Consider the following 13,048-nt stretch of genomic DNA (forward strand, 5'->3'; position numbering starts at 1 on the left):
CCTCAGAGAATTTACAAATACTCTACTTGGTCCTGGATTCATGATTGTTACCAATTTATTTTTGTACAAAATAGGCGGAGGCCAGTAAATTGTAAGATTTTTAAAAATTGTCAGTCAAGTTAAAATTTATAGTTTAAAACATAATATTAGTGTACACTGAAGAAGAGCGAATGCCATAGTAGCTCGAAACTTTTGGACAACTCTTAAAAAAGTTTTAATCATTTGAAAACTCGCCGAAAAAAGTCGATTAATTAATTCACAATCTATCGCGGCGATAAAAAAAAATCCAAAGCAAAAATTGTATGTAATCATTTTCAAGTAAGATTTTTTCTACCAGAAAATCCAGGATAGCGGTCATAATTTTCATCGAATCCGGATAGTTTTAATTTTGACAATTTCAAAGATCGAAGAGATATTCAAATATGGGAAACATGTCAATATTATGAATATTTAAAAACTAATTTATTTTGTGACTATTTTCATTCAGAACCAACCACCGATAACTTGGTGAAACATACTTAATTTCTAAATAATAATAATTTGGAATATATTTCCTACATAATGAATCTAATATCATAAAAATTGGTTAACATTTGCGGCCAGGGGAGTGCCAACAAACTACATGTTGAATTTTCCTGAAACGGATATTTTTCGAACAGCTTTGGAGGGTTAAACTGTCAAAACTCATTTCAGCCTAATAAAGAGGGAAGCAAAATCCGACAAAAGATTCAAATTCAGGACGCCAAATGCTTCCAGCGTCAGTTTTCAAAACAAGGACACAAACAAATCTGATCTCATGTGTAAAATATAAGACTTGTTTCGATTTTACCGGACAAATTCTATGCATTGTAATGAGAAGAAGGTTTGACCAATATTTTTACTATGTTGATAAAACAATGATTAAGAAGGTTAAATTAAAAGTGAGAAAAATTGTAGCACATAGTATCAATTTCAGCCGATGATGTTAAAAGTTTAAAGGACATACTCATGTTCCTGAAAATAGTAACGATCATGTAAGGATTTTCCCAACGATTTTCTTCAAAAAATCAACAAATCAACAGGATAGGTTTGGAACATTCATCATTTATATTTCATGTTTCTGGTTTTTTTTCGGTTTACTTTCTCTAGAAATTAAATCGTGCTATTGGCGTTGTTTTGTTAGTTTTTGTTTGTATACATTTTGACAAGAGAGAAAGATATAGAGCCACAATAAGCAAGGTATACAGTTATGTAGTTGAACAAGTTTGAATGTTTAAAACTTGTTAATGTTGTTTTTTCGGTTTCATTGAGAACAAATTTGTTCCGTTTCACACGAGTGTCTCAGTCAGTGTTCTTCCAATTTGGAGGTTAGATTTTTGACTTTCCTTATACGCGTATAGATAAATAAACATTCATTTAATATACAAATATGATAGGTTTTTTCTACACTTAGTTTTTACACAAAATTGCCTTCCTTAGTATTACGTATTGGTTTGCCTTGCGATTGCGAGTTGCTTCTAGATTAATCCTGACACAGGGTTGATGCAAGGTACGGTTCCGCTGTGTCTTAGCATCGTTCCAGTATCTACTTACACTTAATCTTAATTTGGGTTGTTACAATTAATAAAACAAAACTCCGAGAAGTCACAGTAGAAGTAAATAACAAACAGCCTTGGTCTATTGGGGTTATTTTTTTACCGTTCACAGATCGCAGTTGTGGACGTGATGAGTGACACTGAAGCCTTACACCGATCGCAAGGCATGGCCTAGCCGGCTTAGGTCGGTGGGAGCCCCGGGGTTGTGATCGACGGAATTTCCGGTGCGCCGGGATTCCGTAGAAGATCGATCCGATCCGTTTCTGCTGTCTCCTCCTCCGCTTCCTCCGGGATTTGGTGGCATCGTGAGGTTGTGATAGGAGGTGTGATGAAAATAATGCGGTGGGATCGCCCCTAATGGACCCATCATGAGCAGCGGGTGAATGGGCAGATCGTAGGGAACAAGTGCTGGATGTGGATAATGAAGGAAAGGTGGAATGTTGGCACCAGGCAGTGTTGTGGCCGGCGGTAGGAGAGTCGGTATCCGGGGATGGTCGTCCAGGAGATTCAGCTTGTCATGTTGAGGTGATTTGGACGATTTCTTTGGAACATGGTGTAGTGGGGTGGACCGGCCATCCGGAGTTATGAGGCTTTCGATCGTGAAGGCTCGCTTTGGCCGCATTGGAGTTGTGGTTTCGGTGAATGAGATGGGAGATATGGGAGCCGGTAGTGAAACAGGCGAGTGAGATTCTATGGGCGAGTGCAGCATAGGCTGATGCATGGGATCCACCATAGAAGGACAGTAAGTGTCGGCACCGGAGTTTTGAGCCAGGAATATCCGATTTATGTTAGCCAGAGCGGCAAGTTCTTCGTTCAAGATGTCCTTCTCGGTTTTGTGCAGTTTGAATCGTTTCCGGCGCCTTAAGAGACTGCCGTTTTCGAACATATCGAAGGCTTGTGGATGCAGTGTCCAATACGCACCCTTACCAGGTCGATCCGGCCGCCTTGGCACTTTGATAAAGCAGTCGTTAAAGCTCAGATTGTGGCGCAGCGAATTTTGCCACCGTTGGGTGTTTTTCCGGTAGTACGGAAACCGGTCTGTGATGAATTTGTAAATGTCACTGAGTGGTAGCATCTTTTCTGGCGAACTCCAAATAGCCATCGCCGTCAGAGAGATGTAAGAGTACGGAGGTTTCTGGTCACCGTAGGAGTCACGTGAAGGTCGCGGCATAATGATAGGATTAAGATTCACCTAATTCGTAGAATTACTGTATTTTTGTTTGTTTAGGAACGATTGTTATAGCAATGATCACTTTTGTGCACACATGGTAATCCTTTGCATTTTCATTCAAGTTTTGTTTTCTTGATATTCACAAAATCACTGGATAGTATCGTGCAAGCTTTGAACTCTATCAGCGATAGTTCGCGTAAGACCGGAGTAGATGAACACGCGGGACGGTGTGAGTTCAACGCGAGACTAGTCGGTAGGCCCGGTTCGCAACTCCCTGGTAACGCACACGTTCCGTTCTCTCGCTTGTTTGTTATAGACTGTTTTATCAAATCAACAACCGAAGGTGTTGAAATGTAGAATGATATGTTAAAGCTCAGTGGCTGCGGTAGCGCGGTAACAAGCAAGCGACCGAAGAAAACAGAAATAAAGGCCCCGCAAAAAAGAGCATCAAGAAGCTGAGCGAAACGCGAAACGCAAAGGAACGGTGGAAAAACAACATGAAACATGATTCCCACCCGGATTCCGCGCACGTCCTTCGTGCTGATGCCTCTCTAGAGTCGAGTAAACACGAAGGGCTCCGATTTTTGTTGTTTGCAGGGATTGCGAGCAGAACAAAAACAACAAATAGGCGTGGGCTTAGAGCAGGGAAAAAGCCTCCGTTATGCGGCGACCGCGCGTTGAAGATCATCGTGCTCGTCGGTTCAGATTGAGCAAAGCACACTTGGATGATAGGCAGCTGCGGTTTCCTCTCTATCGCAAACAAGTTCTCTCCAGTGGCTGTTTGGTTAAGGCTTGCTTTGTTCGGATATGTGTATGTGTGTTTGAGTAATCCAAATAAGCTCGATCGAGCTTTCACACCTCAAACAGAAACTCTCCAAAACCGGCTTTTTTCAACTTCGATGCGCTCTCCTTTCTCCGAAGCTTTCAACAAAGCAGAATAAACTCCTAGCGCTCTCAAAATATTTGAAGAACTCGTGCAATGGAAGAATGGTTTCCTCGCCACATTACTGCACATATTTACCTATACTCTGGACTTCGTTTCTTCATTCCTCTCTCAGCCAGCAGCCCGGAGCGTTTGTTTTCCATTTGTAGTTGAGTAAAACAAGCACACAGTTGCTGTCCTACTCTCTCACACTCGCTGTCGTAGCGAATCCATTCCCGAGGGGCGGAGTCTTGGTCCCGAAAGACCCGAAAGACCAATGCTAGCGGTGTGTGGTGGAAAACGTGGAAAACCAATGTTTGACTGCTCTCGCTCATCGGCACCCATGGACTGGTAGTGGTGAGTGATGCGAAAAGTACACAAACCATATTTCATGTGGGCTCGGTTCAAAATGGGGAGAAGACACGATTCCGGGCTCTCGGACTATCCTTAAAAAGGCATTTGTTTCCACAGAAAATAAAACCCTCGAAGGATTACCCTCGGTTGTACACAATGAATTGTGAACGATTCCTACTAGTTTCAATAATTCATTGAATAGTTTATTACAATGAATAAATCAACCTGGCGGTCTGTGGCAATACCCACAATCTGTTTGTGTCGATTGGTTTACAAAGGTAAGAAAACCCAGAATCGGGGGGCCATCAACCTCCCACCACCCACCAAATATGGCATACATAGACATATGTACACGTGGTTGTTTTTTTTTTTTTCAATACTCGAGTTCTAGGGTGGGCTATCGATTTTTTCACGCCTTGAACTTTGGTGTTTTTACAACCTACCTACACGTGATAAAGAGCAACATTCGGTTTCCGATGATTTTTCCGCACTTTTGGCACGGTTTCGGGTTTCAACAGAGAAAAACTATGCAAACCAGTCGGGGGTTGGTTGGTGCGAATTTAATTGAATTACACCTTTGCAAGGTGGGTAGGATGTGCAGCGAGCTGAGATGTCGTCTGTCCGTCCGTCGGTTCGGGTCGGCTATCCGGTCGGGCCACCCAGCTTTTTGGTCCCAGCCAGTGGAGCGCATAATCAAATTTAGCAATGGTTGATGGCTTTTTCGCGCCATTTATCTATGCCGTGGAACTTTGTGATGGGATGGACCGCTCGAGAAAAGGTTTGACACTGTTTTGTTGTAGATTTTCAAATGGGTGTTATTTTGAGCTAGCATTACGATCAAAAGAAATGAGGGTTACTCACATGTGAAAAAGTTATTATCTTCATATCTACTTCGTTCCAGCTCAAATTATAATTCTGTAAAAGATTACTGCACAGGAAACAACAAACTTTAATATCGACAACATTTAAAAAAAAGTATATGCTATGTTCATCGTAAATTTTACATGTTTCACTTTTATAGATATCGTTTAAACAAACCATTGTTGATTGGCCAAAATAGTATTTTTATCCCTTTAAATCTCACATTTCATTTCCTTTTAACAGTCTCTCAATATGTTTGTGTATATACATACACTTAAAAAAATGTATGTGAAGCAAGCATTACAATTTTCTACGAAATATCCCTCACAAGCACTTTTATAATCAATAGTTGAACTATAATACTTTCATTTTGTGCAAACCGAAATAAAAATTCATGTGTCATAATCAAACGTTTAAAAAAAAAACATTGCTTTTTTCGCTTTTACAGAATTTATCGAATTTAGACAAACAACATTCATATATTTAAGATTCTCTTATGTCAAAAAATATAACACTTATAATTAAAAAAAGCTATAGAGTTCTATAAATGACAAAAATTATAAAATTTTAAAGAACAAATATAAAAATAATGAATATGAGTGAGTGACGAAAAATCTCATAAGAAGTGGAAATGAGTCTTGAACATGGTAATAAATAATGAGAAAAAATACACTGTTTTGAAAAAATATTATCTGTACGATGGAGCTCTGTTCTCTTAGTTTTCCCGATTTAAAGCTAAGTTCATTTGGGAAATAGGACAGTTATGAATGCGAGTATCCCAAAAAACCGTTCGTTTGATCGAAATACTTTCTATGAAGAAAATGAAGGTAATCTTATGATAATTAATGAAAAAATTTAAAAAAAAAGTATATCGTGTTTGATAGAAACATTTCTACTTTATTCTTGGTATCTCCCAAAGGCCGGCACACACTTTTTTCAGTCATGATAAGGATCAGTTTTTCTTATTCATACTTCATCTAATCTGTATTTAAGGTGTCTGCATCCTCCGTCTTCGATTTCTGCAACTTTTCCGTATAATACTTTTCTTTGATTAGAATCTGAGAGAAATTTATTGGATACAGCTGTTCTGAAATTAACAAAACTTGATTATTTTTGAGCCCCTCAAAAGCGTTTCTAATGGAATTTCTGCTGACCAGTGTTCGGCATTAAAACGCTAATCGCTAATTTACCTGCTCCGTTTTTGTTAAATAATATTCGTTTTCACTTATTTTTTCATGAAACTTTTATAGTAGCTGGTTAACAAACTCCATAAAAAGCAATCAGTCAGAGAAGTATGCTGATACATGCTTTTTTTTTATAGTGTCTGGCTTTAAATCGCTAATCGCATATTAGTCCGCTACTTTTCTGCTGACAAATTTTTTTCTCTCGAGATTTCTGGTAAAGTAACGGATAAGCAAACTCCACTAGGTGAAATTATTCGAGCAAGATTGCTGATGAATGTTATTCTCCACAAGGTGATGCAGTTTGTTCATCCGTAAGTTCTCCCAAAATTAAGTTAAAAAATAAATAAACTAACAAAAATGTAGCGGACTAATTAGCGAATATCGTTTTAATGCCGACCTCTACTGCTGACAAAATCTGATAACAACGAAGTTAAACCATCATGAGATTGAACTTAAAGTATAATCGGTTAGTATAGATCTTAGGTGGCAAGATTACTCTTAAAAAACAGCGAACCCCAAAGTTTTCGTTTTGAAAATTGCAATATGCTGTCGAAATTTTGAATGTCCGATCACTAGTAAATGAGCTATCAGCAAAAAAAAAGTGTCCCATTTCTAAAGAACTAAGCTTTATGAATGCAAGAAATCCACTGATTCAGAAAATTTATGATTTTCATACTGTTTGGTATTGATCAAGCTAACCTCCCAAAGCTGTTCGCAAGAAATATCCTTATCCGGGATATTTGACTTGTAGCTTGTTTGTGTTTCCCTGGCCGCATGTTGACCAATTTTTATGATACATATTAGATTCATTGTGAAGGTACTAAAATCAATTTTAGAATTTCAACATTCAAAAATAAATCGATATGTTTGACAAGCTTATTAGTAGTTGATAAAAAAGTATTAAGAATGTAAAAAAACCCGCGTTAATTCACGAAAACCGCGTACAAAAAACCGTGCTAATTGCAGAAAACCGTGTAAAAAATACTTGAAGCTGGGACACGGAGGAACTGAAATTTAAGACATGATATCACATTGACAATGGAATGACAATGGCATGATAATGACAATATACTGACATTCTGACCAAAGACGTGAGATATGAGACCTGAGACTTGAGACCTGAGACCTGACACCTGAGACCTGAGACATGAGACATGAGACCTGTCTCAAGTCTCAGGTCTTAGGTCTCAGATCTCAAAAAGATTCTAAGTGTTTTCCTTTGAAAAGGAATATTTTCTCTCAAATACTGCGTAGATTCCAAAAATCGCGTTAATTCCCGAAAGCCACGTAAAAAAGCCGTGTAAAAAACTGCTAAAAACGCGTAAGAAAACCTTACTGTTTAATTTAAGCTTCAACTGCTATCCTATATTTTCCGGTGGATAAATTTCAATTTCAAAAACAGTTCTGTAAATTTTAGCTTTGCATCGCTGTGTCTCATTTTTCAGTTTAACAATTTTCAAAACTCTAATTTGAAATTTTTCGTTAATTTCAGAATAACTTTTGTCGAACGATAGACGATTGTGATGATTTGAATGTGCGCTTCGGGTCATATATTTTAAAATTTTCTCCAGAAGTTTTTCAATTTTATAACTATCCGTTTTTATTACCATTTTATTACGGTTATTGTTTCGATTTTTTCACGCTTCTATTAAAAAAAGTGTTGAAAACGCAGGTTTCAGTGGTGGAATAGAGTTATCTTTATTCATGTTTCGTCTGTGAGGTCAGTAGAATACAACTATATTAATTAGCGATAGCTAATTGTCACTTTCCACTTCTTATATTCCCTAACCGGGAAAGTACTCATTTCTCAATGAGTACTTTGATATTCTTACCCAGAATATTTGGCAACACTGTTGTGTTACCATAAACCTAAGTTGAGTTGTTTGGCTTCACAGTGTGATGATGTAAACATTTGTACCGTGTTTACCATCATCAGCTGTAATCATCAATTATCACCGCTATTGTTTCAATTGCGAATTGACTCAAAGCATGCGGAACCAAAACAAACTGTTTTGGTTCTGCTCGTGGCAACAGAAGTTGCTGCTTGCTGCTACCAAGGAAAACCGTAAGTTTCAACACCTCCCCTCAATTCGCAGCTTGAGAATGCTGAACAGCTTCACGTGCCTCGCCCTTGATAACGCTTTCGTGAATGCATCAGCTGGCTGATCCTCAGTAGAGATGTGTCTCAATGAAAGCTGACCGCTTCTTATGATGTCTCTGATGAAAGCATACTTCACATCTAGATGCTTCATCCGCTGATGAGTCCGCGCCTCTTCCAGATACTGGATGCAAGGGATGTTGTCTTCCATTAACTTGAAAGGAGTGCTAACCACACCCAATTCACCAAGGAAGTTTGTTAACCACAAACCTTCCTTGACCGCATGGCAAAGGGCTCATATCTCAGCTTCGGTCGACGACGGACTGACCGTCTGCTGACGTTTCGTTGACCACGAAACTAGATTCCCGAAGATCATGTAAGCGTAGCCTGATACAGATCTTCGATCATCGGAGTCGTTGGCAAAATCTGCATCAGCATATCCGATGAGTGGTTTCGATTTCGCGTTTCTGCGGAATACCAACGCCGTATCGGTCGTACCTTGAAGGTATCGCAGAATACGCTTCAGGCCTTGCCAGTGCCTATCCACCGGGCTGGCTTGGTACTTGCTCAGTGCGCTAACCGCAGCACAGATATCTGGTCTCGAAGATGTCGCCAGATATTGTAGACAACCGATCAATTCTTTGAACGGTTGTTCGGTGATAACCTCACCATCGTTCAGCTTCGTCCAGCGAACGTTTGTGTCAAGCGGTGTGCTTACGGGTTTACAATCGGCCATACCGAATCGTTGCAGAACCTTCTCGACGTATCCTGATTGGGAAATCTCGATGACGCTATTCGGAAAGTCTCGCTTGATGGTCATCCCCAAGAAAGTCTTGACTTCCAGGAGATCCTTCATCTGGAATAGTCTCCCAAGCTCGGTCTTGATCCAGATAACCTTTGAAACGTCTTTTCCGGCAATCAGGATATCATCCACGTACAGGATGAGGGTGAGTCCTCGCTTACAGGATTTATAAACGCAGCAGTCACTCTTCAACGGATAGAAACCAAGCTTTCTTATCTCGTCGTCGAATCGCTGGTTCCAAGCACGACCCGCTTGCTTCAAGCCGTACAGACTTTTCTGTAATCGAACGACCTTCGATTTGCCGACGTCATCGTTTGGCAACTGCATGAAGATAACCTCTTCTAAATTTCCATTCAAGAATGCAGCTTTGACGTCCATCTGATGAACGACCATGTCGAATTCGTTCGAAAACGCCAAAACGGATCGGACACTCTCCACCTTGGCAACCGGTGCATAGGTTTCCCAGTAATCCAATCCGGGTCTTTGGGAACATCCTTTCGCGACCAATCGAGCCTTGTAGCGACCATCGTCCTTCACGGTAAACACCCACTTGGACAGGATAGGTTTCCTATGACCCGGGGGCAAGCTAACCGCTTCCCAAGTCTTGTTCTCCATCAGGGCTGTCATCTCCTCGTCGATGGCGACCTTCCAGAAATCCCAGTCCTCCCGGCGCTTCAGCTCCGTGATGTTCTGAGGTAGCTCCTCATCAACAACAGCAGCTACGTTAGCCACGTAACGCTGTGTAGTCCCTCTTGTTCGTTGACTTCGTCTCAGGGCCGGTTCACGGGTGACGGAATCTTGGTCATCATCGTCATCGTCCGGGAATTCCGCGCTGCTCTCGAAGTCGCTCTCGCCGTGATCGTCAACAACCACACTGTTAACCACAGTGTGATCGGGATCAGCAGGCACATCCGCTAACCGCTCAGATGTGTTTTCTGTTGTTGGCACATCGGCTGACCGCTCGAATGTGTTTTCAGGTGCACGCACTTCGATGGGCTGCTCGGATGTGGGCTGTTGTTCTGGCTCATACACATCAGCTAACCGCTCTTGTGCTTGAGCAGATACACGACCATGAAGTGGGTATAGTCGTCGATGAAGGTGACGAAATAGCGGAATCCGTCAAACGTCGGCACATCCATGTACCCACAAACGTCGGAGTGCACAAGCTCGAGTGGTCTAACCGACCGAGGGAGCTTTGCATTGTTGAATTTGTTGGCTGTCTGTTTTCCTGCCATGCAGCTTTCGCAGACAGCTTGGTTTTCAATTTTGGCTGGTAAATGACAGATACCCTCTGCCATTTTATCGCGAACAAGCTGCTGTACTGACGCGAGACCAAGATGACCTAGCCTCATATGCCATTTTTGTGTCGTCGTATGGCTTCCAAGCAGCGCTTTCCGATGAGACTGACCAGACCACAGGAAATCAAGACAATACAAGTGTCAATGATTTTTCCTTCAGCAAACACCACCCCAGAATATTCGAACCGAACTTGGTTGCCCAGAAAAATCACCCTTTTCCCGTTCTCGGTGCATTTTCGAACTGAGAGTAAATTCTTTTCCAGTTCGGGTATAAAAAGAACGCTGTAGAGTATTATGGGCTTTATTAATTTTTCAAACTACGCTTTTCAAAACAACTTTGCCAGTTTTCTTCGCACGTAGACTCTCGCCAGATTTAACCGTTTCAATGATGACGGGCTCGGCAAGGTCTCTGACGTCCTGGAGAAGTCCTTCATCCTGGACCATGTGCTGGGTGGCGCCGGAATCGACGACAAATCTGACTCTGCGCTCTTTTCGTTCACTGGTAAACCCAGCAGCTGAACGTCGAGCTTCAACAGCCACCATAATTTTTCCGCGTCGGCCTTTACGTTGGGCTGGGCAACGATTTTTGTAGTGCCCCGGTTCGCCACACCCGAAGCAAATGATTTTCTCCGCCTTTCGGGCCTTCATCGCGGAGTTTGGTGCTGCATTCCTTGTTGGAAAGTCCCCTCGACTTTGGAATGCTTGCTCTGCGTCCAGGAACATTCTTTTGAGCTCCAGTATCGGTTTCGCGCAAAGGTCCGCAATCGGTAGAACGGTCAAAGCCCCTTTGACATCCCGATCAGGAGAGCATATCAAAATAATAACTCAAACGTATCTCACCAAGATATTTACATATGATTCAGTTATAATTAAGTACTATAAATTTTCGATTTTAAGTTTCTCCAATCTGAATTATATCTTATTCTGATTGACAAACTTGACTGGGGTTGAGCTCATATTCATTGATCAAGATTTTTTTCGGATTGTGCTAAAATAAAATGATTATATCTTATTTTGATATACGTTCAACTTTTTCTGAAACACGGACATCGAAGTCAACGGCTCAAACCTTACATTAACGAGTTTCGCTTAACAGATTCATAAAATTGAATCAAATTTTTGGGAAACCAAAAATGGGGCATGGTTTTATCAAATAATGTGGTTTATTGACATTCCACTAGAAAATTTTCTCGAAGCACTGATATCTTGATAAGTTATAATTTTGATATAATTTGTTCTGTCCAATATCAAACTATGCTATCTGAACGAGATATAATCTTGATAGGAGCATATCAAAAACTGATATAGTTTAGCTATGATCGTATAGATTTTTTGATATAATTTGAGATATTTTAACATCCTACGAGTACTAAATTATAACTCATCCAGATAGGAAAAAATTTAATATCAAAATATCTCATCTTGATATAATTTAGTTTTTCTCTTCTGATCGGGATGGTTGTAATCGTTGGGAACCGCCGAGATCAGCGCGTGGACCTTTTCATCCGCCAGGATGTTTGCACCCATGCGCTCAAGCTCCCGAACAATCAGATCGTATTCCTCAAACAATTGACTCAACGATCTGATGTTCCTCCGGTGTTTAAGGTCATGGAGCCTATCGCGCATCGCTATCCAAGAATAGGTGCCAACGCGCTGGTACGTCTTCACCAAAATGTCCATGGCCTCCTTCGCATATCGTAAACATTTGTACCGTGTTTACCATCATCAGCTGTCATCATCAATCATCACCGCTATTGTTTCAATTGCGAATTGACTCAAAGCATGCGAAACCAAAACAAACTGTTTTGGTTCTGCTCGTGGCAGCAGAAGTTGCTGCTTGCTGCTACCAAGAAAAACCGTAAGTTTCAACAAAAAGTTTATCGGTTTGAAAAATCCTTTAGCGTCTGGAAATGTATTAAAAAGTATAAAGGGTATTGTAAATATTATGTTTAAACTATAAATTTAAATTGAGTTCTCTGATTTTTCAAAATCCGTTTTTGAATAATTGCTAATTATCCAGATCTAGTTCACTTGTGACTGAAATCGTCAAATGAAATCGTCGTTGTCAGTTTCTAAATATTGAAACCTTAAAAAGTTTTCAACATTATCAAACCTTCTTTTAAGTCATTTGATTGAATCTTCTGCAGTCAAACGTTTGGGGAAAACTGTTGAATCATGCTGATAAGTAAAACGTGATACAGAACCTTTTAAATTCAGTACAAACGAAAATTGGAAAAGTACACTATGTAGGGTGTGTCTCGTGTAACATATTTTATTTTATAAAATAATGTTTCTTTTTTCTTTAGATTCAGATATTGGCGCCCCTCTGAACAAAGCAAACCTGTATTTTTTTTTTCATTTGACAAATAGTTATTTAGTGCTTTTCCCTAACTCCGATATCGAAGGTTAACGAAACTGTTAAAATCGATCATTTTTCTTATATAGAAATACCGGTTTTTAAATAGTTAAAAAAAAACCAAAGTTCACATATGTTGTCCTTGCAAGACAGTGACATTTGATTGGACCTTATATTTTGTTCAATTATATTTATATTTCAACTTTTTTAACGATGTAAGATTTCTCATCTATCAACTCAATCATTAATTTGTTCAAATACGATTACGCCTTTTTGAAAACTGAGCTCTTGAAAATTTGATTTGTAGCATTTGAACGGCGCAATCGATAGCTCTGTTTCAACTTTCAAGTCAATTTTCTACATACTTTTTGGACGTCAGGATTTGAAATTTTACACACTTTTTTGAGAATTTTTTGTTTGAGCTTGTA

General features: G+C 40.0%; 1 protein-coding gene across 1 annotated transcript; it reads right to left on the minus strand.

The window, feature by feature from the left end:
• Window positions 1-1,105: 1,105 nt before the first annotated feature.
• Window positions 1,106-3,049, minus strand: LOC129738634 (fork head domain-containing protein FD4-like). The gene has a single exon (XM_055729877.1). The coding sequence runs from the start codon at window positions 2,743-2,745 to the stop codon at window positions 1,723-1,725; it is 1,023 nt and encodes a 340-aa protein (XP_055585852.1). The 5' UTR covers window positions 2,746-3,049; the 3' UTR covers window positions 1,106-1,722.
• Between the last annotated feature and the right edge of the window lie 9,999 nt (window positions 3,050-13,048).

Source organism: Uranotaenia lowii, chromosome 1 (assembly GCF_029784155.1).
Source record: "Uranotaenia lowii strain MFRU-FL chromosome 1, ASM2978415v1, whole genome shotgun sequence".
Lineage (NCBI taxonomy): Eukaryota > Metazoa > Arthropoda > Insecta > Diptera > Culicidae > Uranotaenia > Uranotaenia lowii.